This window comes from Paralichthys olivaceus, chromosome 20 (genome assembly GCF_024713975.1).
Source record: "Paralichthys olivaceus isolate ysfri-2021 chromosome 20, ASM2471397v2, whole genome shotgun sequence".
In the NCBI taxonomy this organism is placed as follows: Eukaryota; Metazoa; Chordata; class Actinopteri; order Pleuronectiformes; family Paralichthyidae; genus Paralichthys; species Paralichthys olivaceus.
In genome coordinates, this window is record NC_091112.1 from 18,661,661 (window position 1) to 18,684,426 (window position 22,766).

Sequence of the window (22,766 nt, forward strand, 5' to 3'; positions counted from 1 at the left end):
TCTGTGAACCTGTCACTCAGTATTTGTTGCGCATGAGGGCGACCTTTGTGCACATTTGTGTGCATGTGCACACCTTCGATTGAATTCATTCTGTGGGAAACACTGAAAAGTAAGTGGAAAACAGTCCTGGATTCACCCATTAAATTTTGCAGGTTCTTCCCTGGGCCATGTCCCACATAAACTTGGTGAAGGTTACAATGTTCGCTATGCTAACTAGCCTGTAGGTGTCATGCAGCACTGCTGAGAGGGTGCTGTGCTTGGGGCTGCAAGAGTGAATGCAACAAAAATGAATTTAAAAACACATTTATCACGTTTCATGCAGAGGCTACTGAAATACTAACATGAGCACCGACCTAAAGGTAAAACACAATGGATCCTTTTAAGCAGGATGCTTGTGCTACTGTGACATCTTGCAATCTTGCCATGAATGTCATATATATTACCTTTAACCTACCTACAAGCAGTATCTTCCACCATGCTCCTACCTACATCCATAGCAGTGCTTGGGCCAGCAGCACCCTCCTCACATTTCATAATCCTTCTCCCCCCGGGTGCTTTTCATATCTTTATTTACTCCCTGCTGTCCACTGCTGTTGCAGGACGCCGATGATGAAGAGACCAGTTGAGCTGACTAGAGAAATAGAGAGGGAAAAAAAGGACATGGATCTGCAGGGGCCATTCTCGGAGTGCGTTCTGCCTGTCACCATAATCTATACAGCTCCCCTCGGTGCTAACACTCACTCTCATAATGTGATTTGTCAACGTTGTACGACATAAAAGAAGGGCAAGCGCTAATAGAGAGAGAAGAATCAAACAGAGAGGGTCAACACTGCAGAAGTATGACATGAAATAGATATGATTGTTATGCCACCACATCTTCATGCTCTCCGTGCAGTGCAATTTACTGCTCAACTGTTTTTCTGACATACGTCGATGGCCAGTTGAAAGACTTGAATTCTGTGTACCTTACATGTATCACCTGCAGTGTGACTGTGTGTGTGGGCAGAGCTCAGGTTGTTAATGTGTGAAGTAGGTAGGACTATGCAGGGGAGGTTGTGGCTCAGGAGGCAGAGCAATAGTTGGTCGGTCCGTGGCTCCTCCAATCGTCAGGCTGAATCGTCCTTGGTCAAGACACTGAGTCCCAAAGTGCCCCTGACGACAGAGCCCGCTATGTGTGAATTACCTGTGATAAAACTGCTGTATGAATGCTAAATTGGTGAATGTGATTTGTATTGCAAAGTGCTTTGAGGGGTCATTAGGACAAGAAAAGTGTTTTATAAATGCAGTCCATTTACAGTTTACCATACTCTCCCGGCTGTTATACTCTCGTTCGGCCAAATTTTCAGTGGTTGGACTATCGCTGGTTTTCAGAAGGAGAAAGGTGCTACAGTAATAGCCTTCCATTGACATCAGGGTATTTTAGAAATACCTTTGAACTCACCTGACTTAATGGAGACTGGTCTAGGTCTAACTCATTGTAAGTTTGGTTCGTGTTTACTTTAAGTTGACTCCAAATGAGTTGTCACTTTGTCAAAGAAGTCGTTGGTGTGGCTGCAACCAGTTGAAAGCAGAACCCTCCCTGAGTCTGGCCCTGTTTGGGGATTCTTCTTTTTGAAATGGGTGGTACATTTCTCCAGAATATTATTGACCTTATGATATGATGAAGTGCCTTGAGATACTGTATGTTGTGAATAAAACAGAATTAACTTTCTGTTAAAATAGATTTTTTTCTCTCCAACCAATCGATTGGTTGAGGATTGGCCGCAATTTTAGTTCATCAAGATCTTCTTTGGTTGACAACAGACATAGAAGGAACAGTCTTAAAAGCTCTCCCATGTGGTGCAGTGGAGAGCGACTTGCTGCTCAAAGAATAAATCCATTCTGGTATTTGTCAGAGGAATTAGCAGTTACCTGCTCAAATAGGTATCCTAAATATGAATGATGGTCCTTTAGTGCTTCCGGTTGATGTTCAAGTTTGTCAGTAGAGAGGCTGTGGTTGTTGATTTGGCAAAAATGTGAAAAAGATGCACACTATGTTTTATCAATAATGGGCAAAGTACAGTTACAGCATTGATCAGGATTTAATGTATTGTTTAAATCTCCATTGTTTTCAAATGTTCTAACAGCTACCTTAACACCAAACTAATCTTAAGGTAAATGAGACGTGAAAATTACCATCAACAACGGGTGGTTGAGTCGTGGCTGAGATAGAAAATGAGCTCCGTTAACATGTATTTACACAAGGTGCATGAGTCAGCATGATGCACCATAGTGCTGTGTGACTGACTCCCACTCTGACCTGAATTTCACTGCTGCACTCACACGACCTCATCCCTTTACTCTTTTACATGTTTTGTATATGGCAGCGTTGTGGCAGCCCTTCTCCTTAGTCTTAGCCCTCAGGTTGGAGCTTGTCATACAGCTTACACTGTAACACAAGCCTGTTAAATACTCCTACCCCAGTTCCACAGGGCTTTTATCGTAAAGATCCAGTGTTTAAGATTTAGGTGAAAGAAATTAAATATAAGATAATCCTAGTGATCTTTTCACTAGTGTTTAATCACCAAAATGTAAGAATTGTTGTTTTCCTTACCCTAGAATGGGCCCTTTATGTTTAAATACGTATATTTACATCGAGAGCGCGTCCTCTCTATGGAGCGCACCATGTTTTTATTCGTCCAAACTGGACAAACTAAAAACCTGTGGGGTTTTTATGACAACTGAAGTTCACCACAGGTTCTGTTTCATGTTTGGAAGTGGAGGGTGAGATGAGGGGTATTCAGATGCAACATGCAACATCACCACTAGATGTCTAAATCCTACACACTGATCCTTTAACTTTAGGATGTGCACAGTTGGTTGGCTAAATGATTAAGTGTTGCTACCCTTACTATTCGGCAGTATTTCATATTTTATTCATGCACAATTCAAGTTAACTTGTGCAACTAAGATGATGCCACTAGGTGGGGCTGAGGCCCGGCCTGTCCTCCCCCCTGTGTTGCAAGGATGTTTTAAACGAGCAAGAAATACGAAATCCCTAATGTGCAAGATAGCTGCTACATATGGTCCTGCAACTGGTTGTATAACGGTGCTGCAGCCCCTTTGTGGATGAGTATGTAATTCAGCAGAGCAGGGGCATTATAGTTCTGAATAAGTAACATCAAAGCGTCTGCCATCTTGTTCTCTCCGGCTCTCTGTTTTCAAAGCTGAGCCCTGTCAAGATATTTTGCAGTCTGGTATTGACCATCTGGAAATGTCCATAAGCTTATCCACTGATGGTGGTGATTCTATTGAAATGAACTGGCACTGGTCACAATATTGCTTTGCCCAGAACTTTAATGTTGCACCATTTTTTTTTTTATTTGAACAAATGTCTACATGCAATATGAAAAGGGTTTCTCACAGTGATGAACCCATGGAAATATTACAAACTCATTTAGTTAGCTTTCAGCTCACTGGTTGTTTTCTGGCGTGTAGCTTTGTTGCTGTGGTTCAGCTACACAACTCTTATTTGCATTGTCCCCAGCAGCAGCACTGATAAAATCCCAGCACTCTACCTGTTCAAGACCAAACAGCTAAAGTTAAAGAGCAAGAGCTCTGTGAAAAAATACTTTATGTCTAATTCTTATTTGTGTCTAATTAACTGTAGAAAAAGATCCACATCTAGTAACACACAATAAAGCGACACAGTAGTGTTTCTAGTGTTTGCCTTGCTGTGCTGGATGGGACAGGTCAGCAACAGGTCTGACTGTGTGGGGTGTGTGTTAATGTGCAAGTGAGCAGGACGGAGGCCTCCCACTGGAGAGCGAGAGAGAGAGAGAGAGCTCAAAGATGGCTTCTGAGTGCTGCAGGGGCCCCTGGCAGGTCTGGGGCAGAAAGATGAGCGCTGAATGGCGAGCGGCAACCTGAAGAATAGGGCCACAGTGGGGCGTCTGGGGAGGACTGGGTGATCTGAAACCTCCTCATTCTCTCCTCTGTTATCTTTTCATGCCTCTCGTTTGGTCTCCAGTTTTGTGTCTCTGCAGCTATTCAGAGCTGGTTGGGTGAGTCACACAGCTCCTCTGTTCAGGCCTCTTACCAGCTATTTTCTTCATCCTCCTCCATATGACCTCTTTTTTTACCCTCTCCTTTCTACTTTCCCCTTATCTTACCTTTCTATCTCTGCTCTATCTCCTGGTCCATCTTTGCACTTCAGATGTTCGAATGGACAGATAAGCACTGATTGAGTATCGGGGGCTGGTGGAGAGAGAAGGAGAAACATTAGAGAAGAGTAGGGGACTGAGAGAGCTGCGTCTTGTTTTCCATGTTGTAAGTGTTTGTGCCTTATCAGTTGAGGTTTCACATTTGCCACGGTAACAATGTGACTCTTTGTGCAGTCCCGCTCCTTTCTTGTCCTGTTGTTCTGCTTTCTCAGTTGATACAGCAGGCTGAAGGACAACACCGCTGCTGTCCCCATTTTGTGTTTTCCAATTTTAAGCTTCTACAAAACCCACTTGGCACAGTTGTTGTGTTCACTTGGAGAAATGTGTGTACATGCAATACAGTATAAAACTATTTGCATTTGGTTGAGAAAGCTTTTAGCTGAACATTTGTTCAAACCCTTATTTTGACATGAAAAAACTGAAAACTGGAGTGGAATAATGGACTTATGATTTTTCACATGACTGCAGTTGGTGTAATGTTTCTGATTCATTTCCTAAAATGGAACAAGAATTTTAGGAAACCGCTTTTTCTTGTCCTCTTTTTCTAACTTGCCTTTTTGCCCATAGTCGTTCTGACAACCCTGTTCGCTCTCTGAACTCTAATGTCTTTCCAGTAAACTGCTGGTGTAAGTAATAGCCTGGACTGGATGAACTGGATAATTATCACTCTCCACCCCCCCTACCTTCCTACTTTCCACTCTACCTCTTCTCCTCATTTTTCTGGAACCCCTCAGGGTCTCCAGTGTCCTCTCCACTTTCCACGGCAGTGATAAGATGTCGACACGATTAAGGGTGAAAGCTAATCCGCCGCGCAGCCTCTCTCCCTGCGGCTCTACCCAGTCCTCAGGCAACACAAAACGCGGCAGCTGAGTCCAAAGAGCTGGGCAGCCAGTGGATGGCAGGAGCGGCGAGAGACAGAGAGAGAAAGCGAGAGAGAGAGAAAGAGGAGGAGGCCAGGTGGACAAGGGGTTGGCTTGTAGCTTAATAATTGATGGGCGCAACTTTCGTTTTTTAATCTGTAAATGAGAAGGCCTAAGATGGTGGGGCCGTCAGTCTGACACCCTATCCCCGGCCCATTAAGATAACAAGATGTTGGATAATGATCTTGGTTAAGGTGCAGTTTATCAGTCCTGGGGAAGTGGCCTTATCTCCCAGGTGGCTGAGCTTGTGTCCCCTGATGCACTGACATTACATCTCAATATGGCCGTATCTACAGAAGAGCAAAAAGAGAGTTCTATAATGAAGACGGCTGTAGGTGTCAACATAAACACAATTACCTTTCCACAAGGCATTAATAGGGTCCTCTGTAAAAACAAATTCAATTGTGTTATGAACATCAGTTTGATCATCATCTACTTCGTGAATTTTCATTGAATATAATTATTTTATATTTATATTTTATATAATAAGTGGGGTTGGGGATAAAAACACAGACAAATATCTATTTTGTCAGCACAATTTTAAGTGGAAATTAATATATTTATATATATATTTGCGACCTATTCAACCACCTCCTGCATGTCATCCATCCATAGATATATATATATATATATATATATATATATATATATATATATATATATATATATATATACAGACATACAGACAGATACGGTATGGGGGCAAACTGAGTTTAGCAGCTCTGCCCTTCTCTACATCTTTGTGTACGAGGTGTGATTCATTCTCAACTTGTCCCTGCAGCTGAAACCTCTGATTCTATAATTTATTGAGCCCAGAAGCAGCTCAGCCCCCTTTTCGCCACTTTACACTTCGTAGGTAAACACCTTTGTACAACACTCAGCTCAAGGGTGTCCTTTGGTCACACATTTATAAACTTCAAATGAGTTCACCCTGCAGGGCACGTGCTGGAAAATGTCAGCAGTCTACAGTATCAAGACAACACTAGTGTCCTGTGGTGACAGAAAGGAATCAAAGAGATGCATAGGACAGAGGAGACACAAAAAATACTGATGAGAAAAAGAAAGAGGGTAGGAAATCAAGGCTCAAACAGCAGATGTGATGATTTTGTCAGTTTCAGTGTCATCTCAGACACTGATGGTGTTTCCCTGGAGGTTTGAAGAGATGAATTGTTCTGAGTTGCAGCATCTGTTCACTTTGGCTGCTCAGAGACCACTGGAGATACACATTGTTACACATACAGCTCATGTTTGAATTACACTGTTACTGTAACTTTGGGAACAACCATCAAAAAGACAGATTTATAGCTTTTTGCACCATTGCGATTGGGATGATGTTTCCTTATAATGCCTCATGAAGCTTTGTGATTAGGACAAGCAAGACCTTCCTATATGCTGAACAACAGAATCTTCAGCTATCAGACTGGACGAGAGAGGAGCTGCTGAACAGACTGCACTGCAAACATAACGTGTGCGCTGATCTGACACCAAATCCATAATTATTCATCCATGAGCCACGGTAATCAGAAAATAACCAGCACATGTCCAGATTAGTCATGCAACAGGCATTATTGAAAGCAAACAGTCAAACACGCTGACCACAGCAGAGCTGCACAAATACATCGCATTTAAAGGTCCAGTGTGTAAGATTTAGGTGAAAGGGAACTATTGTCAGAAATTTAATGTAGAATAATCCTCGTGATGTTTTCACTAGTTCATTTCATCTAAATTGTATGAATTGTAGTTTTCTTTACCCCAGAAAAGACCCTTTATATTTAAAAACTTTATATTTACATCGAGGGGCTCCTCTCTATGGAGGCCACCATGTTTTTTACATTAGTCCAGACTGGACAAACTAAACACCTTTTGATTTTTTATGACAACTGAAGCTACCACAGGTTCTTTTTCATATTTGGAAGGGTAAGGTGAGGTGAGGGGTGTTCAGCTACAACATGCAACTTCACCACTAGATGACATTAAATTCTACACACTGTACCTTTAAACTAGTGATAAATTAGATTTTATCACTTTATTAATCTCTTTTGTAGCACTATACATCTTTGGAGAGCTAAATATTTCATTTGATTGACTCAATGACTTTATTAGATTACATCTTAGTTTAGAAAAAGAGCTGTTCAATGCAATCCCATCCACTGTGTAGTGCTACAGTCCCCCTCTGGGGAAGCTGTGGTGCTGCAGAGTTAAGATAATCAGTAATAGACTTCTAAAGATTTTGGGAAGCCCCAGTTAATGTTGCCTGAGAAAGCATCACAACAGGCAAGCATGTTGGTCTTTATCCTCAAAGCCTTTTCTATTGTAATGCTAAAATTAATTACATAATATACTGATCTAACATTTTACTGCTGTCGTTACATAATGCAACATGATACAAGGACTATCAGTACAGTGCAACACAAGAGCAACAGTGTTTCGTTATCTCTACGTTATCTACATGAATCATCAGCTGAAGTGCTGGTGCTGATTTCTTGCCTAGAAACTTTATCTTTAGTTGCTGTGTTTTACCACATATACCATGTATGAAGCCACTGAAATAAGTTTCAGTTCCTGTTTTGCAAGATTCTCATTGACAAAAAGTGATGAAACAAAGTCATTGTTGTTGAACTAACTAACTGGCCAGCATTTGCTATTTTTTTCATTTGAGGCTCTAAAGCTTGACAGGCAACAATAACTATTGGGTAAGGGTCAAACAAGCAACTGGTTTAGATTTTTTGTCACACTACAAAAACATGTTTATTTAACTTGACTAACTGTACTCACAAGTCATGACATGGCAGCACATGCACACACCGCAACCTTTGGCTGAGTAAAAGCACTAAATGTTGTGTGGGAGGAAATAGAAGGGTAGACTTTGTGTTGGAATCCGAGCTTGGCTAAGGGCTAACCCCACTGCACCGGCTGTCCTATCGATGCTGTTGGCTAATGTCTGCTCTAAAGACAATAAGTTGAATTTTACATCCTTGACGGACTACCAAGCATGAAATTAAGAACAGCTTGAAATAAATATTTCTTGAAACATCACGACATAAGGACACTGTGGACATACACACAATTGAGTAGCACAGATGACAAGGCATCATCACTGTAAGGTTTGTAGACTGTTTGTAGAGCATGAATAATGTGTTCACATTCACGCTTTGCTATTCTCTTGTGGAGTTGATGGTTGTGATGTGCTTGCCATACTATAAGATGAGGAAGTCCACTACTGTTATTGAAACAGTCAACTTGTCTGCTAATGGACAAAGGCTCTACAACATCTATAGAGAGGAAACATCAATAAACAAGCAGCAGACCCCCAGCGTATTTTTCATCATTGCTGTGGAGCCAACCATGGAAGACTTATTTTCTATAATTCCACGAGCATGTCAGGTTCGCGCCATGAAGAGAAAATATACTGAACCTTGTTTACACAAAACACAAAATGCATGCAAAGCATTCTATCACCCCCATCCTAGCCTAGCCATTTAGATCACATGTATCACGCTAATCCCAGTAAAGAGACCACCACTGAAAATGTGCAGACCAATCTGTAAACATTTATGGGTAGAATCAGTGCTTCAAAAGCAATAAAAGAGCAAGCTACCAAGAGGGTCGCATCAATCTGAAGGAATACACAGACTGTGACAGCTCACATCAGTACTATTGATGTATTGATGTCACAGACACTAAAACCACCACCTTAAGGGTAAACTAGAAACTGCTGCTGACAGCAGACGTTTGGAAGTTGTTTAAGATCTGAGAAGAGGCAGAAAGCAGCCGGAACACATGTGACATGGCATCAGAGAAGCAAAGCTCAGTTATGCATGGTGAATGAACAGAGACTGTGACTATGCCATCAAAACCTGGTCAATGTCCATGAAGACATTTTCACATCTTGAATGCCCAAGCAGTAATTTCCACAGGCGTCCAGTCAACCAACATCATCCTGGTTTTTCCTGTGTGCTGTCTGAAGGATTAGAGCCACTGAGGATTCACACCTATCATCATGAAGTGCTACAAGAGGCTAGTCCTCCAGCCTCCGATCCCCACTTGACCCCTGCAATTTGCTTTCCGCTCCACTGAGGATGCTGCAACTTCTTTTCACCACCCAGCTCTGTCCAAAAACACATGTCAGGATGGTATTTACAGACTAGCTCATCCTGGATTACCTCAATAGTAGGCTGCAGAAATCAACACCTGGACAAGTCCAAATTAAGCCATTAGGTTACAAGCACAAGCACTAAAGAGTTGCATGGAGAAAGGAAAAGCTATAATTGATGAAACGTAAACCTCACTAACTGTTAAGCATTAAGATGGAAACATTATTCTTCAGGCTCATGTGAAAACCAGTGGCACAGGAAACATTTCAACAAATGTGAGTGTGCAAATGTCATCCAGTACCGATGAGCCAAACCAAACCTCAAAATCCACCACAAACTAATTCTAGAAGCTGGGGTTGTCTTGTTTCAGGTTTTACTGTAACAAAGTGGCAGCGGTGGGACTTACTGTCAGTCTTGGAAAGGAGCTGAAGTCACTGAATAAAATGCGGTCAGACCAAAAAGAGCACTGCAATGTTGATCTATAGGTGATCCTGGAAGCATAAATAGTGATTAGCTTACTACCCTATTACTACTCTACTATAGCTGGTGAGCAAAGTAGTGATATGCTAGCTATCTGTAATATGTTAGAAAATTGGTCAACATACTTTGGATAATCTGTCATATTATCCCCATCAAGTTAACAGGATTTCTATCAGCCAGTTAGGGAAATAAGCTTCACAGTCTGTTATACAGACATTTATTTGTGGCATCTTCTCTTGTCTACCTCTTTGTCTCTGAAGCAGTTTATACACCATCATAATTGGACGCAATGTTATTACAGTAGTGTCCTCTAGGGTCGCACTGTGAAGAAAACTAGCCTTTTATTATCTAGTAACATTAAGGTCCATCTCAAAGTTAATTTACTTTCAACACAAGAGATTTACTCTGTCTCTGTCAGCACCGGCAAATTATGGATGTTCAGGTGCCTCAAGTTATTCAACTGATATTGAAGTGAAAAAAACAGGAGTTTGTGTGTATAAATGTGACTGGCTTGATTTGCTTTCTTTCTTATGTATTGCAAACTCTTATGTTACTGTGGTGGTTTGTATTACTCTTATAACACCTCTGATCTAGTTGCCAGGAATCTATAAATCTCTAATATCAGACAATTGTATTTCCTTTTCCCCATCAGTATGCATATTTAATCTACTATATAAGGAGGAGATGAAGAGGAGGATCGCATCCCTTGAACTGTTAACAAACCATCCCCAAAGAGCTAAAACTCAAACACATCTTGGGAAACAGTCTGCAGCAAGTGTGTGACATGCAAAGGACAACTATGAAATCCCAAGCACACTGTACAGCACTTATCACACACATAGAGATTTCCAAGGCTAAGTGACCTGCATGCTCTTAGCTTTGAACGGCATAAGCACTGGAGCAGCCTTGGGTTCTGCGCCCAACCTGAACACAGTTATATGGCAGCTAATGGTGATGCAGGCCGCTTCCATGGTCATCCATCAGACCTCACAGGTAATGTCTACCAACTCACTTGGCTTACATCAGCCAGGAAAAAGGCCTCTATTAAGAAATGAATAATGCCAACTGAGGGGAGGTGACCTCGCACTGGTCACGTGTCATCAAGGCTGAGGCACGATTGGCTGCTTTTAGTAACTATCTGGTGCTACCAAAGGGGCAGCGCAGCATTTGACGGATGCTTGAGGCCGAGGCGAGATGGGCTACAGAGTCAGTCGTTTCACTCCTGTGATCTAATCTGTTACCCATCGTGCATCCTGCTTCACTGATGAAAAGGCAAGGTCCCATCCGTCACAGGCAGCTATGGTAAATGGAATTTTAACCCCCACCTCCCCCCACCCTGTGCAAAAGGGTCTGGATGATGGACGATCATTGCAAAAGACCCCAGAGCTATGGAAAATTAATATCAGGAAGGGGGGGGGGGGGGGGGGGGGGGGGGATCTGTGTAGATGCCAGCTTCCTTTAGATGCTCCTCTGCTTTCTGTCACTCACCGAAAGCAGATGAGCTCTGCCTCTGTTTCTGTGCACCAAGATATTCAAGGCGGATCCACACGGTCGTCATTATCACTCTCCTTCAGGCAGGCAGCCCAGAGCCCTTGGAGTGTCACACCACATGCCTAAATGTGGTTTTAGATGAAGAGGGCTTTAATGGTTAAGAAGGGTCATTTATGGCATCACACAAGCAGAACAGGTACAGACCTGAGGTATAGACTTTATATTTTGGATGGAAGCCATCCAAGGCAGTGTGCAAAATACCCAGTAGCAATCAGTGCTCCAGTGTTATGCAGAAGTACACCCCCCCAGAAAAAAAAAAATACATAAATGAAAATTTAACTGCCTGCGTGCAAAATGTTGGAATTTTTTTCAATGTGTTTAAATACATGTTTCAAGTGAATCAAAGAAACAAAAAGTAACCTTCAGTACTTTTCACACCCCAACCCATAATTTATGATTCGTGTTGGTGTTTATTGTAAAAGTGCAAAATGAGCAGAGGTCAATGGGGGAGTGAGGAGGGAGACCTTGCAGCAGGGTGATACACACCGGTACAACGACGAGGCGCCTCTGCAAATAAATAGAGCAGAAACCCTGCCTACCTACAACTGGAATAGACATTTTAATGACAATTATAAGTGACAAATAATTTTACTGTTTAGTTACTCAGGGGTCTCAAGTGTCAATCAAGGCATTTCACGCTCAGAACAAAGTTTTTCAGCTGGAACGGTTGGGAACTCTTTGGTCAGGGCAATATTGCAAGGACCTGAATAGTATAGTTAAAAATACATCCATACTTTGAAAGAGGTCCTTCATTTTATTCTTTGGCCGAAAATAATTTTTTGAGAGAATGTCTCTTCTCATAAAAAAAATCTCATATCACACCGATCACAGTACACTAGTACATAAGTCCTTCAAAGTATTTAGTTGAATAATGTTGTTGCTACTACTGATGTGTATAAAACCCAAATCCAGATGTTTCACCAGACAAGAAAATTAAGTATTAACTATTAGACCTTATGGACTGATGCTATTTTGGGAAAGTGAAGACATTTTGTCCCATCATCATTTTTGAACACTCATTCAAATGGCTTATTTAGGGTTTTAAGGATGCCTATTGGTCGTTACTTCACACTCATCATCTCACAGGCCAAGCTACAACCATGTCCAGTCTCATGGAGATTATAAATCGATGTAATGACCTTTACTGTCATGGAGCTCCAACATCCCTCTCTGTGCATCAAATACCAAAAGGTAACCAGACAAGGGACAGAGAACTTTAAAATGTGATCTTCTATTTGAAATTTATTACCATCTGTTGACATTTTTGGTTGTCAGTTTGAGAAGATTTTACTTTAATTGTCATTCTCAGAATTTAAACTTCAACTCCTGAGTTTGATGTGAGTTCAATGACTCAAACTGCAATAAGCCCTTCTCTAAATCCAGAGCTCTTCCATTGTTTTCACTACTTAGTTACTTATATCTTTTTAGCACTAAATATTGAATTAGCCCAATAACGATACTGTTGTACCAGTGAATAACAATGAAAGCAATCTTTTGAAAGAGAAAGTGCTTTGGTCTTCCACAGAAGCTCAATGTCACCTTGTCTGGTTCAGATGTAGTGCTGCAAACTCAGCTGCACCTAAGTCCTCAGTTATTCTTCCATACGGCACAGCAGCCTCACTGTTTGAAAGCCTGAGCTTCTTCATTCTCTGTTCCCACTCTATGTCTGAGCTTAAATCCAGTATTTGAAGCTCCACACAGCTCCCAGCAGGGACACACTGCCTCTCTGCCTCTCTTCTCTCTCAGCCTTAATGGCAATTCTCATACCCTCTCTCATCAGACTGACGTTTCAACGGCGCTGACTGGTTGATGAAGAAAATAGGTGGCTGCAGAAGATTAGGAGCAAAAAATGAGGTTAATGTCATGAGAGAGTTCTTTTCATGAACACCTCCTGTTTTCTGTCTTGTGTCTGTCTCCTCAGGGGTTTTTCCGCCGCAGCATCCAGAAGAACATGGTGTACACATGTCACCGGGAGAAGAACTGCATTATCAACAAGGTGACGAGGAACCGCTGTCAGTACTGCCGCCTGCAGAAGTGCTTTGCAGTGGGAATGTCCAAAGAGTGTGAGTCTAGCACCCACTTTACTCAATGTACTGATATGGGCTCAATTCAGATATTGTCATGGGTTGAAATGGTAAATGGACAGCTTTCATGTTGCACTTCATTCACCGACTCATTCATGCAGCACCTATTCTCTATGGCACATTCACACACGCTGAGCCATCAGGGGCTAGTAGACAGAAGGAACCCCCAACCCAAAAATGTTGGTGTCTTTTACTTTCTGCTGTTTTCTAAGATTTAAGTGAGCAATTTTTATTATGAAAACAAGTACAAACCAGAATCCTACTCAGAAGATGTTATACCTCTGCCAAGGCCAAACAATGGTACATTTGTGTCTAGCTCTTATAAAGGAAAAATAAAAGGCCAAACAAAGTACTTGCAATGTTAAGGAAAGTGATGACAATGCTGACTGCTCTCTAAAAAACTTACAAACAGACAAATGAAAAAACATGTTTATTAAGTCTGATGTCTCCACATTTTAATCTTTTCTGAGTAAATCCAGTGTGGTTCTACCTGGAGATATTAAATCTCACTGTTCAGACACACAAGAGTTGCTGCGTATGTTAAATGTTCTTATTTCCACCAATGAAGGAGAACTGCATTGTTCCCAAAAACGTTTGTCAAACATCCAACCATTGTGATGAGGAGGACAAAACAAGTGAGCAGGCAAACAAAGAGCCAACAGCCTGAGTCATAAAGTGAAACACAGTGTGTTTAGTAAAACTCGGGCTCTTGCTGTTGTCAAGTCCCCCATTTCCCTTCACTCCATTGTCATCAATAGGAAGAGTTTGCATTTCACAGGTTATTGGCATCCTTCGATTGCATCAGCATTTATAGCTCAGGTCCAGTTCATGCTCCATTAGCTCCATGCTCCTCTCTCTTATGCTGTTTCACACCTCAGCAGAGGAGTCATGGAAAAGATGATGTCTTGATATCCTAGGGCTAAACCCCCCCACAGGGCCCCAGATGAAAAAAGGGACCATTCCCTATCCTCTTCATGGATGGAGGTGATACAGTGGCATCATTAGCCTCGTGCTCTAAATGCCTGCTCCACAAGGTTCAAACTGACTGTAGGCCTATGCTGTGCTCATTTTTCAGGATGTGTGAATTTACGATTTTGTCAAACATCTTTTAGTGAATATGGCTGATATTTAAGCTATGTAAAGGCACAGTGGTGGGTCACCTGAAGAGTTGGTCAAGTTAAATGTGTGAATAAAGTTCTATTGTATTGTTATAGATTATAATATTATATAACTCTGCATATTAAAAGCTGGAATATGGGAAGTTCCAGGTTACTTGTCAGAATGTTCTCTGTGCCTCTGTCCATAAATGTCTTACACAACTTGAATTTTTTAAGCCAACACCAGACATGCTGAAAAAGATAATCACATGCATACAACATAAACCTGCCTGCACAATCACAATAAACCACTTTGTACATGGAGATTAAAATTCTCAGGTTTATCAAGAAGGATAGAAAAAGGGTCCCATATTTTATAAGGCATTTACACTTCCTTTTGAGGAATGGCACAGTTTCAAACACAGCATAACATCCTGAGCTCAGTGGGAATGTGAGAGAGGGGCAGCATCTTTCCATTTGAATAGTAGTGCTCATGGAGCTGGTGGGGAGGTGAAGGCAATAACCTTGTTTGGCTCTGGGCAGAATCAATTCCTCTGGAGGGAGGGGGATGCCAAATGCAGCAGTCAGACGGATAGGCTCCATGGGACACTGTAAGATTTCAGAAATGTCACAGTTCAAGTAATCCTGAAGCCAAATGCAGACACATGTGACAGCAAGATAGGTGCAGTGAATGTGCTTTACAACAGAAACAGGCTTACATGCAGTTTCAGGCAGACAGGAAATCCAAACTCCGAAAATCCAAGAGGCTAAACCATAGGAACACGAGCAACAAACAGAAGCGGGAGGAAACACCAGGGAACAGATCAGACAAACCAACAGAAAGCATAGGGAACACAGAGACTTGAGCTGCTTTCAGACATACACTGAGCTCCAGATAATTTCTAGACATTCTCAGTGCTAATGTCTGAGTGAGAGGCTCTGGACTTTCTCTCATACAAGTGTATCTATGTGCAGCACTTTTCTATATGAGAAGGAGCAATTTATGGGTTGAGTATTGCCCAAGGACACTTCAGCATGTGGAATGAGGAAGAAAGGGTTTGAACAGCCAAGCTTCTGGTTGGAGGACAACAGCTCTTCCCCCTGAGCCACAAAATATTGCAGAGTCACACAGGGGGCAGATCATGACAAGAAAAAAAGTTCCAGTTATGCACATTTACCAATTTGAAATGGGTTATGTTGCAGGTATGTTTTTAAACACACAGGAAATTTGACCTCTACATTTCAACATCCACTCATGGAGTGTATTCACCCGATGGAGCACCTCAGGAGGTTAAGTGCCTTGCTCAAGAGTACTCCTAAGGCTGCTCCTCTAAGCTCTAGGACACAGCTTCCTTCTGAATAGAAGAATGTACCTTGCTAAGGCCAGATCCCAAATGTAATATGAAGAATTAGACTCTAGCTCCTGTTGCAGTTCTAACTACTGAGATGGGGGAGCAGCTTATGTTTGAGATGGAAGAATATAGGACTGACCTTTGATCCTTTTGGTGTAGGGTTTGATTCCGGAAATGTGTCTGAGGGACATTTTAAGAAGTTGCACAAAATGTCTGACTTATAAGTATTATAAAAAGGATCCTTCTGTGCACATACTTTGTCATCTGGGAGAAAGATGCATAACATTTCTTAATGTAAAAGGTTTTCAAAACATTTTATGTCCTTAATATTCAAACTAGACTGACTAATGAGGATTTATCACTGCTTGAAATTGGGCTTCAACTCCAATATCCAGTGACTTATAATTGTTTCTATTAAAACTAGATATGTCTGAGGCAAGAGTATGTACTGCACAAAGAATCACAGATAATTAGACTAAGCTGCATGTACTGTAGCCTCCAAAGTGACCTCAACAGGGAAACACAGGTTTTATGCTATTTTTACCAGCGAAAATATGAAATATTCAAAAAAGATATATTTCTTAATACAACCAAACTCCAACCTTGTCGTTAAACAAGGTTTTTCTTCTCCAGTTGCTCAGATAAGAAGACATGCAGCTTAGGTTAATTGGAGACAGTAAAAAAAAAATGCTCAAGGGCCCTTCAAGTCTACTTCTCTAGTCTGTGATGGACTGTCTCACCCAATGTCTGCTGGGATTGGCAGAATAGACAATGGATGGAGAGATGGATGGATGTAGAATTCCAGCCCATGGATACACTTTCCAACACAATCACTGAGGCAAATAACCTTAATGAAGAGGCACTGGTGAAGAAAGTTAAGAGCTGTTTGACACAGTTAGCTGGCTAAATTGAATGTAGCTCTAGATCTAGATTTGTGTAATGAATGTCTTCTTATTTTTTCTTTCATTCACAATGATTTGCTTGGAGTGCAATAGTAATCGATTGCCCAGCCATAGTTCTAAAGACGTAAGACTTACAACTAGAGGACAACACTTAAGCTTTAGTACAGTAGAAGACCTTGATGCAAGTGCCAAGTGTCTTCAATAAGAGCAGGAGATCAGGTTAAAAGGTGCACTGAAAGTCACAGTAAGTGCTAGTTTGGCATGTTGTGGTATTAAAGGTGTCAGGAGACATGAATCTTTAAGAGGTTCTTGAACAAAGACAGCATTTGGCACCTTGTTCCACTATCCAAGAACCTCAAATGAGTTTGGACTGTGGTTGCCTAAATATAACAAAGAACAAATAAAGCCAATAGTTCATTGTATTTAAATGTTAGACAGAAACCCAAACTACTAGATACACAAATCAGCCATGAGAATATCCCATCAGTTTAAATGATTACTAGCAGATACTGCAATTGATCAGTTAGCTAAGAATACAGTACATACATTCAGCTTATATTTTGTTATGGAGTTGTGTAGTTATCCCATGATGAAAGTATGTGGGGTGTTGACAGTCCAGTCTGAGGCTGGAATCAGAAGATAATGTGGAAACATCTGCTTTTCAACTCGTGCAATCATGTGCCTCTGCTGAAAACTGAAGTGCTACTTGAAGTGGAAGACAAAGGTGGACTTGTGTGTGTGTGTGCTGCACTAGCAGGAACATGATTGAGTGCATCTTTACATGAGTTGTGTTTTGTGTTATATTAGCAATCACGAGTCTTGTATGATTCATTATTAAACAAACAGTTTTCTATGATATAAGCCCTATGAGGTAAATTATGATAAGTGAATATGGAGTATATAAAAAAATGTATTTATTGATTGATCGATCAGTTTGGAAACACAGTACCACAAACTGTGATTTCTATTGGAACAGTACAAAAAGGCGGGGGGGGGGTCTGTTTTCATATCTATACACATTATTTGTGTATGTGTGTGTGTGTGTGTGTAAGGTGGAAACCTGGGGAGTTGTTGCAAACACACTTTTCACATCCCAGACATTCCCACTGGTTTAAATACTACAGACTCAATAGCCGGCAAAATTAAGTTTAGGACATAAACACACAAAACAACCACTATGTCGACTTATTAAAAACACATTTTTGACTGTGTTCAAAGACCAGATTCACTCATTCACGTTGAAGTACAAAAGAATAGAAACATATAAATGAATGGCCCAACAGTCCTTTTAAATCCAATCAAGCATCATCAAAAACTGCAGTTTCTTTCCTGAGGTTTCACCCATTTGCAACAGATGCAAGTCTATGACTGGTAACTTAACGCATTATTTTTGGTTATGCAGTAAACTGTACACATACTGGAATTTTCTAAATCATAAGGAAATTAGCTTCTATGCTTCTATTCTTCTTATCTCCTTTAGCAGAGGAAACACTGGACCATCCTTTACACAAGGAGAGGGGAAAATGCCGTCCCATAATTCTTTGAAGAGCGACGCAGCGTCCTAGTTTTATTCTCCTGAAACGAACCAAAACTTATAGAAATCCTCACACATCTGTCCATTCAGGAGTCACGTTGAACAATGAGATTATTTAACTTAACTAGTTCTGACTCATCAAATACCGATTGCATGTTTAATTTTTCCTGATGGCTGCAATCTGTGTCAGATCATTTGCGAACAGACGAGATGGAACAAATCTGATGATGCAGCATTGCAACAATGAAACGGAGCTTGCTCGGTTTGTGAGCTGCTGCTTTGTAGCCTCTCGTCTATTTGGTCCGACACTATCTTATTTTTTTTAAATTGGAAGTGACCACATTAGTAGGAGCGAGGGGTGGAGCCTGACTGAGAGCTCGAGGACACTGCACGCCCTCCTCCACCTGCACCCATTGGACATTACTAGCTGTCAATCACATTATATACACAGTATATATCATATACACATCATATATTTGACCCTATATGGAACCATGACTTACAAAATGAACACCAGGGTGCATTGAGGAAGAAACAAGAGATGTTGATTAAATTTAAACTTTATTTTACAGGTACATATTTTCTTTTTCATTTCCTTTGCCTCTTCTCCTCCTTCTCTCTGTCTAGTTTCTATCTCTTCTCTTGCTTCTTCTTCTCATTCAGCTCCTTCTTAAGCCTCTTTTCTACCTCTTTCTTTTGCTCCTTTTCTCTCTTCGCCTTGTCCTTGTCTGTCATCAAGGCCAGTTCCTGAAAAGACAGAGACAAATGTGTTTAGATTTAGTTTTCTCTTTCAAAAGCCTGAATAAGAAACAAACTTAAAGTGCAACTAGTTCTTATTTAGATCAAACGGAGCTGATGTGACTTACCTGAAGCTTGATCTGTTTCAGGATGAGCATCTTTATGTCGGCCTCGTGCTTGGCCGCCCACATCTGCTCAGTGTCGCTGACCAGTTTCTCCAGCTCCTGGATTTTTATCAAGCCAGCCTCCTTCTCAGCCTGCTCACAACTGAGACGGTCCTCCAGAGCGTCAACTTTCGTTTCCCACTCAGTCTTGTTGTGGAGGATCCTTGTCTCGATGGCTTGCTGCGTGAAGATGAGCTTCTGGTTGCTGGCTTCCAGTGCCATATTCTGACTGGTGAGACTGGCGATCATCTGATCCGTATGGACAATTCTGGCCTCATGCTTGGTCACCCACTTCTCTTCTGTGACCTTGAGCAGTCTCTCCAGCTCCTTGATTTTATTGGAGCCAGCCTTCTTCTCTGCCTGCTCACGGCTGAGCTCGTCCTTCTGAGCCTTGATTTGAATCCAGCCAGCCTTCTTCTCTGCCTGCTCACGGCTGAGCTCGTCCTTCTGAGCCTTGATTTGAATCCAGCCAGCCTTCTTCTCTGCCTGCTCACGGCTGAGCTCGTCCTTCAGAGCCTTGATTTGAATGAAGCCAGCCTTCTTCTCTGCCTGCTCACGGCTGAGCTCGTCCTTCAGGGCCTTGATGCTATTAGAGCCAGCCTTATTCTCTGCCTGCTCACGGCTGAGCTTGTCCTTCTGAGCCTTGATTTGAATCCAGCCAGCCTTCTTCTCTGCCTGCTCACGGCTGAGCTCGTCCTTCTGAGCCTTGATTTGAATCCAGCCAGCCTTCTTCTCTGCCTGCTCACGGCTGAGCTCGTCCTTCTGAGCCTTGATTTGAATCCAGCCAGCCTTCTTCTCTGCCTGCTCACGGCTGAGCTCGTCCTTCAGAGCCTTGATTTGAATGAAGCCAGCCTTATTCTCTGCCTGCTCACGGCTGAGCTTGTCCTTCTGAGCCTTGAGTTTCATAAAGCTAGCCTCCTTCTCTGCCTGCTCATGGCTCAGCTCGTCTTTCAGAGCCTTGATTTTCATGAGGCCAGCCTTCTTCTCTGCCTGCTCACGGCTGAGCTCGTCCTTCAGAGCCTTGATTTTCATGCAACCAGCCTCCTTCTCTGCCTGCTCACGGCTGAGCACGTCCTTCAGAGCCTTGATTTCTGACTGCCAGTCAGGCTCATTCTGGAGAACTTTTGTCCCCATAGCTTTGAGCTCAGTGATTTGCTTCTCCAGTGCCTGTTTCTCATGCACAGTCCTGTTGATCACCTGTTCGCTCTGTTTTATGGAGTACTCCAGCTCATTCACCTGGTTGCACTTTTGCTTCAGGTCACGTCTGATCTTGTGCATCTCTGCCTGCTGGCTTTGGTTGCGATTACTCAAGGACCTGTACTCCTTCTCTTGGATCCTCAACTCCTTCTTGGCATCCTTGAGATCAAGCTCTAGTTCCTCCTTGAGTCTTTCATGGTCTGCATTCTGCATGCTCTCCTTTTCCTTCCGCCATGTAGCTTCTTTGCAGGACATGGCCATCTTTAGACTGGCATTTTCGTAAGCCAGATTCATATTCTCAGAATCCAACTTTTGTTTTGCTTCAAGGAGGTCCTCAAATAATTTCTCTGAGTCTGGCACCTGAAAGACACAAACAAACATATAACAGTTAAAAACACAGTCCCACACTCGCTTTGAATTAAATGTTGATGAACCAGAACAACAAATATTTGATTTAACCACCAGTACATTTAAATACAGTTTCTTCAATTCTGTTAAATACTGTCTCTACATACTAGGGATGTCACGATATGAAATTTTGGCGCCGATTATTGTCAGAGGAAATATCACGGTTTCACGATTTACAAGATTATTGATTAAATGAAAAACAAACAATACATAGCTAATAATATAGCTAATTAACTACAATATTTATTATTATTATCAACTATGTGATGGGTTTATTTAAAGTCCACCCCCTCGCAGAAAAAATATTTTTAGAGTTTGAGACAAACAATGGAAAAATAAAATAAAATCATGAAGAGTGTAACACTAAAAAACATGTTTCCTGCTTAGAAACCTTACCCTTTTTGACTTGTTCTTCGGCATGTTGGCTAAATACAGGAATAGTGTAGGTGTACTGAAGTATATTCTGTCTTCTGACGGTCTCGTGTTTCGAAGATTTGTGAATCTGTGGTCTAGTTTTGGAGCTGTTGTCCTCCTAAGGTCTCTTCCCGAACTCTTATAGGCACTGAACCTGGCCTTGATGGCTTTGAAGTCCAGATAAATGACATTTAACAATCAAGGTCAAATATGACATCATAGACACTGTCACATGGGACATTATAGACACTGTCACATGTGACATCACAGAAACTGTCACATGGGACATCACAGACACTGTCACATGGGACACCACAGACACTGTCAGTTAAATGTGATATTAATCAGTTGAATCTGCCGAGGACTTTTTGACACATGCACTGTGGATTGTGATGGAACAAAAGTTTAACAGAAAGGAGTTGTAGATAGAAACATATTCTGGATGTACTGATATGTGTCTTTCAACCCTGAAGCTACTGATTATTGGTGCAGTGGTGCCAAAGAATATGGACACCATGGTGGCACCACACTTTGTTGGGACATGCCCTAGAGCATCGGAACTCATTTAAATGTTGATGCTGATAGACAAGGCAAAGGGACAGATGGAAGTGTTGCAAGTGCACAGCGCAGCAGGTGCACCAGACAATTTCACGGTTTGAGCAGGGACAACAGTGTGAATGACCCAGATGGACCCACAAGCAGGCAGACAGGTGCAGTGGAGGGACTTTAACCAAAGAAACGATGACGATGAAGGTGTGGTACAGGAACAAGTAATGGGCAAAAGGGGTGTCGATAGCATGAGGGTTTGCAATGTGTGGGTTTTAAAATAACAGGTTGTGGTTTTTCACTGTGAATTAAAACTTTTTTGACCTTGAACTAAATGCTTTGTTTTGTGGTTAACGCCTTAGATTTGCATAAATGGGTCATACAAATTCATTGCAGCAGCATTTTGTTACTTAACAAGGTTTCTACTCAGTCAGATGTTTGTAAAGCATGCCATTTCTTCAGTGTGTGTATCCGCTATTCAGCTGGTTTTGTTGTGATCAACTGTTCGTTCAGTCTCCAGTCTCTTTGAGCTCCTCATCTGTGTTGGCTGTTTGACAGATTTTCTCCCAGGTGCATTTTGAGATCTGGAGAATCTTTGAATTATTTGAGTTTGAGTGGGTCACCCGCCAAATAGAAGAGTCTTCAGAGTCTTTAGAAATGAAACCTTGTCTAGTTCGAAGGACCTGCTGTAAACACACTAGAAAACACTTGCTAGCCTTGCAACATCCAGGTTACAAACCCAAAACCAGCACTCTCTACATCAAAGTTACACTTTTGCTTTCTGCATTTTAAAAGAATGTCTGACGAAATGAAAAGATTGTTATCTACCAGTTGTGGTAGACTCTCTCCAGAACTAGAGAGAGCTCTCTGCATCTTTTCAGAGATGTTGATTCACTGACATTGTATGATAAAGAAACATTGTAATCAAACCTATGATCTGATTAATTTAGTCTTAATATCTTTACTCTTGAATGGATTGTTGTGCAGTGTGGTGCAGAGGGAGGGAGCCTGATGGCTGTGGGGATCAACTGGGGCCACCAGCAGATCACTTTATCCAGGGCTTTGGTTCATGCTCATTCCTGA

At 41.7% G+C, this 22,766-nt stretch overlaps 2 protein-coding genes across 2 annotated transcripts in view; one reads left to right on the forward strand and one right to left on the reverse strand.

Moving 5' to 3' along the window:
- LOC109631531 (retinoic acid receptor beta) overlaps positions 1–22,766 on the forward strand; it is an 82,576-nt gene that overhangs the window by 23,156 nt on the left and 36,654 nt on the right. Inside the window, exon 3 of the mRNA XM_020090364.2 lies at positions 13,169–13,310. Within this exon, the coding sequence (XP_019945923.1) occupies positions 13,169–13,310 (142 nt within the window). The remainder of the gene's footprint in view (positions 1–13,168; positions 13,311–22,766) is intronic.
- On the reverse strand, positions 18,761–21,338 carry LOC138405936 (flagellar attachment zone protein 1-like). The gene is made up of 3 exons (XM_069516678.1): positions 21,120–21,338; positions 19,083–20,675; positions 18,761–18,963 (listed from the first exon to the last, which is right to left on the reverse strand). Exons 1-3 carry the CDS (start codon positions 21,141–21,143, stop codon positions 18,847–18,849), a joined length of 1,734 nt encoding a protein of 577 aa, XP_069372779.1. The 5' UTR covers positions 21,144–21,338; the 3' UTR covers positions 18,761–18,846.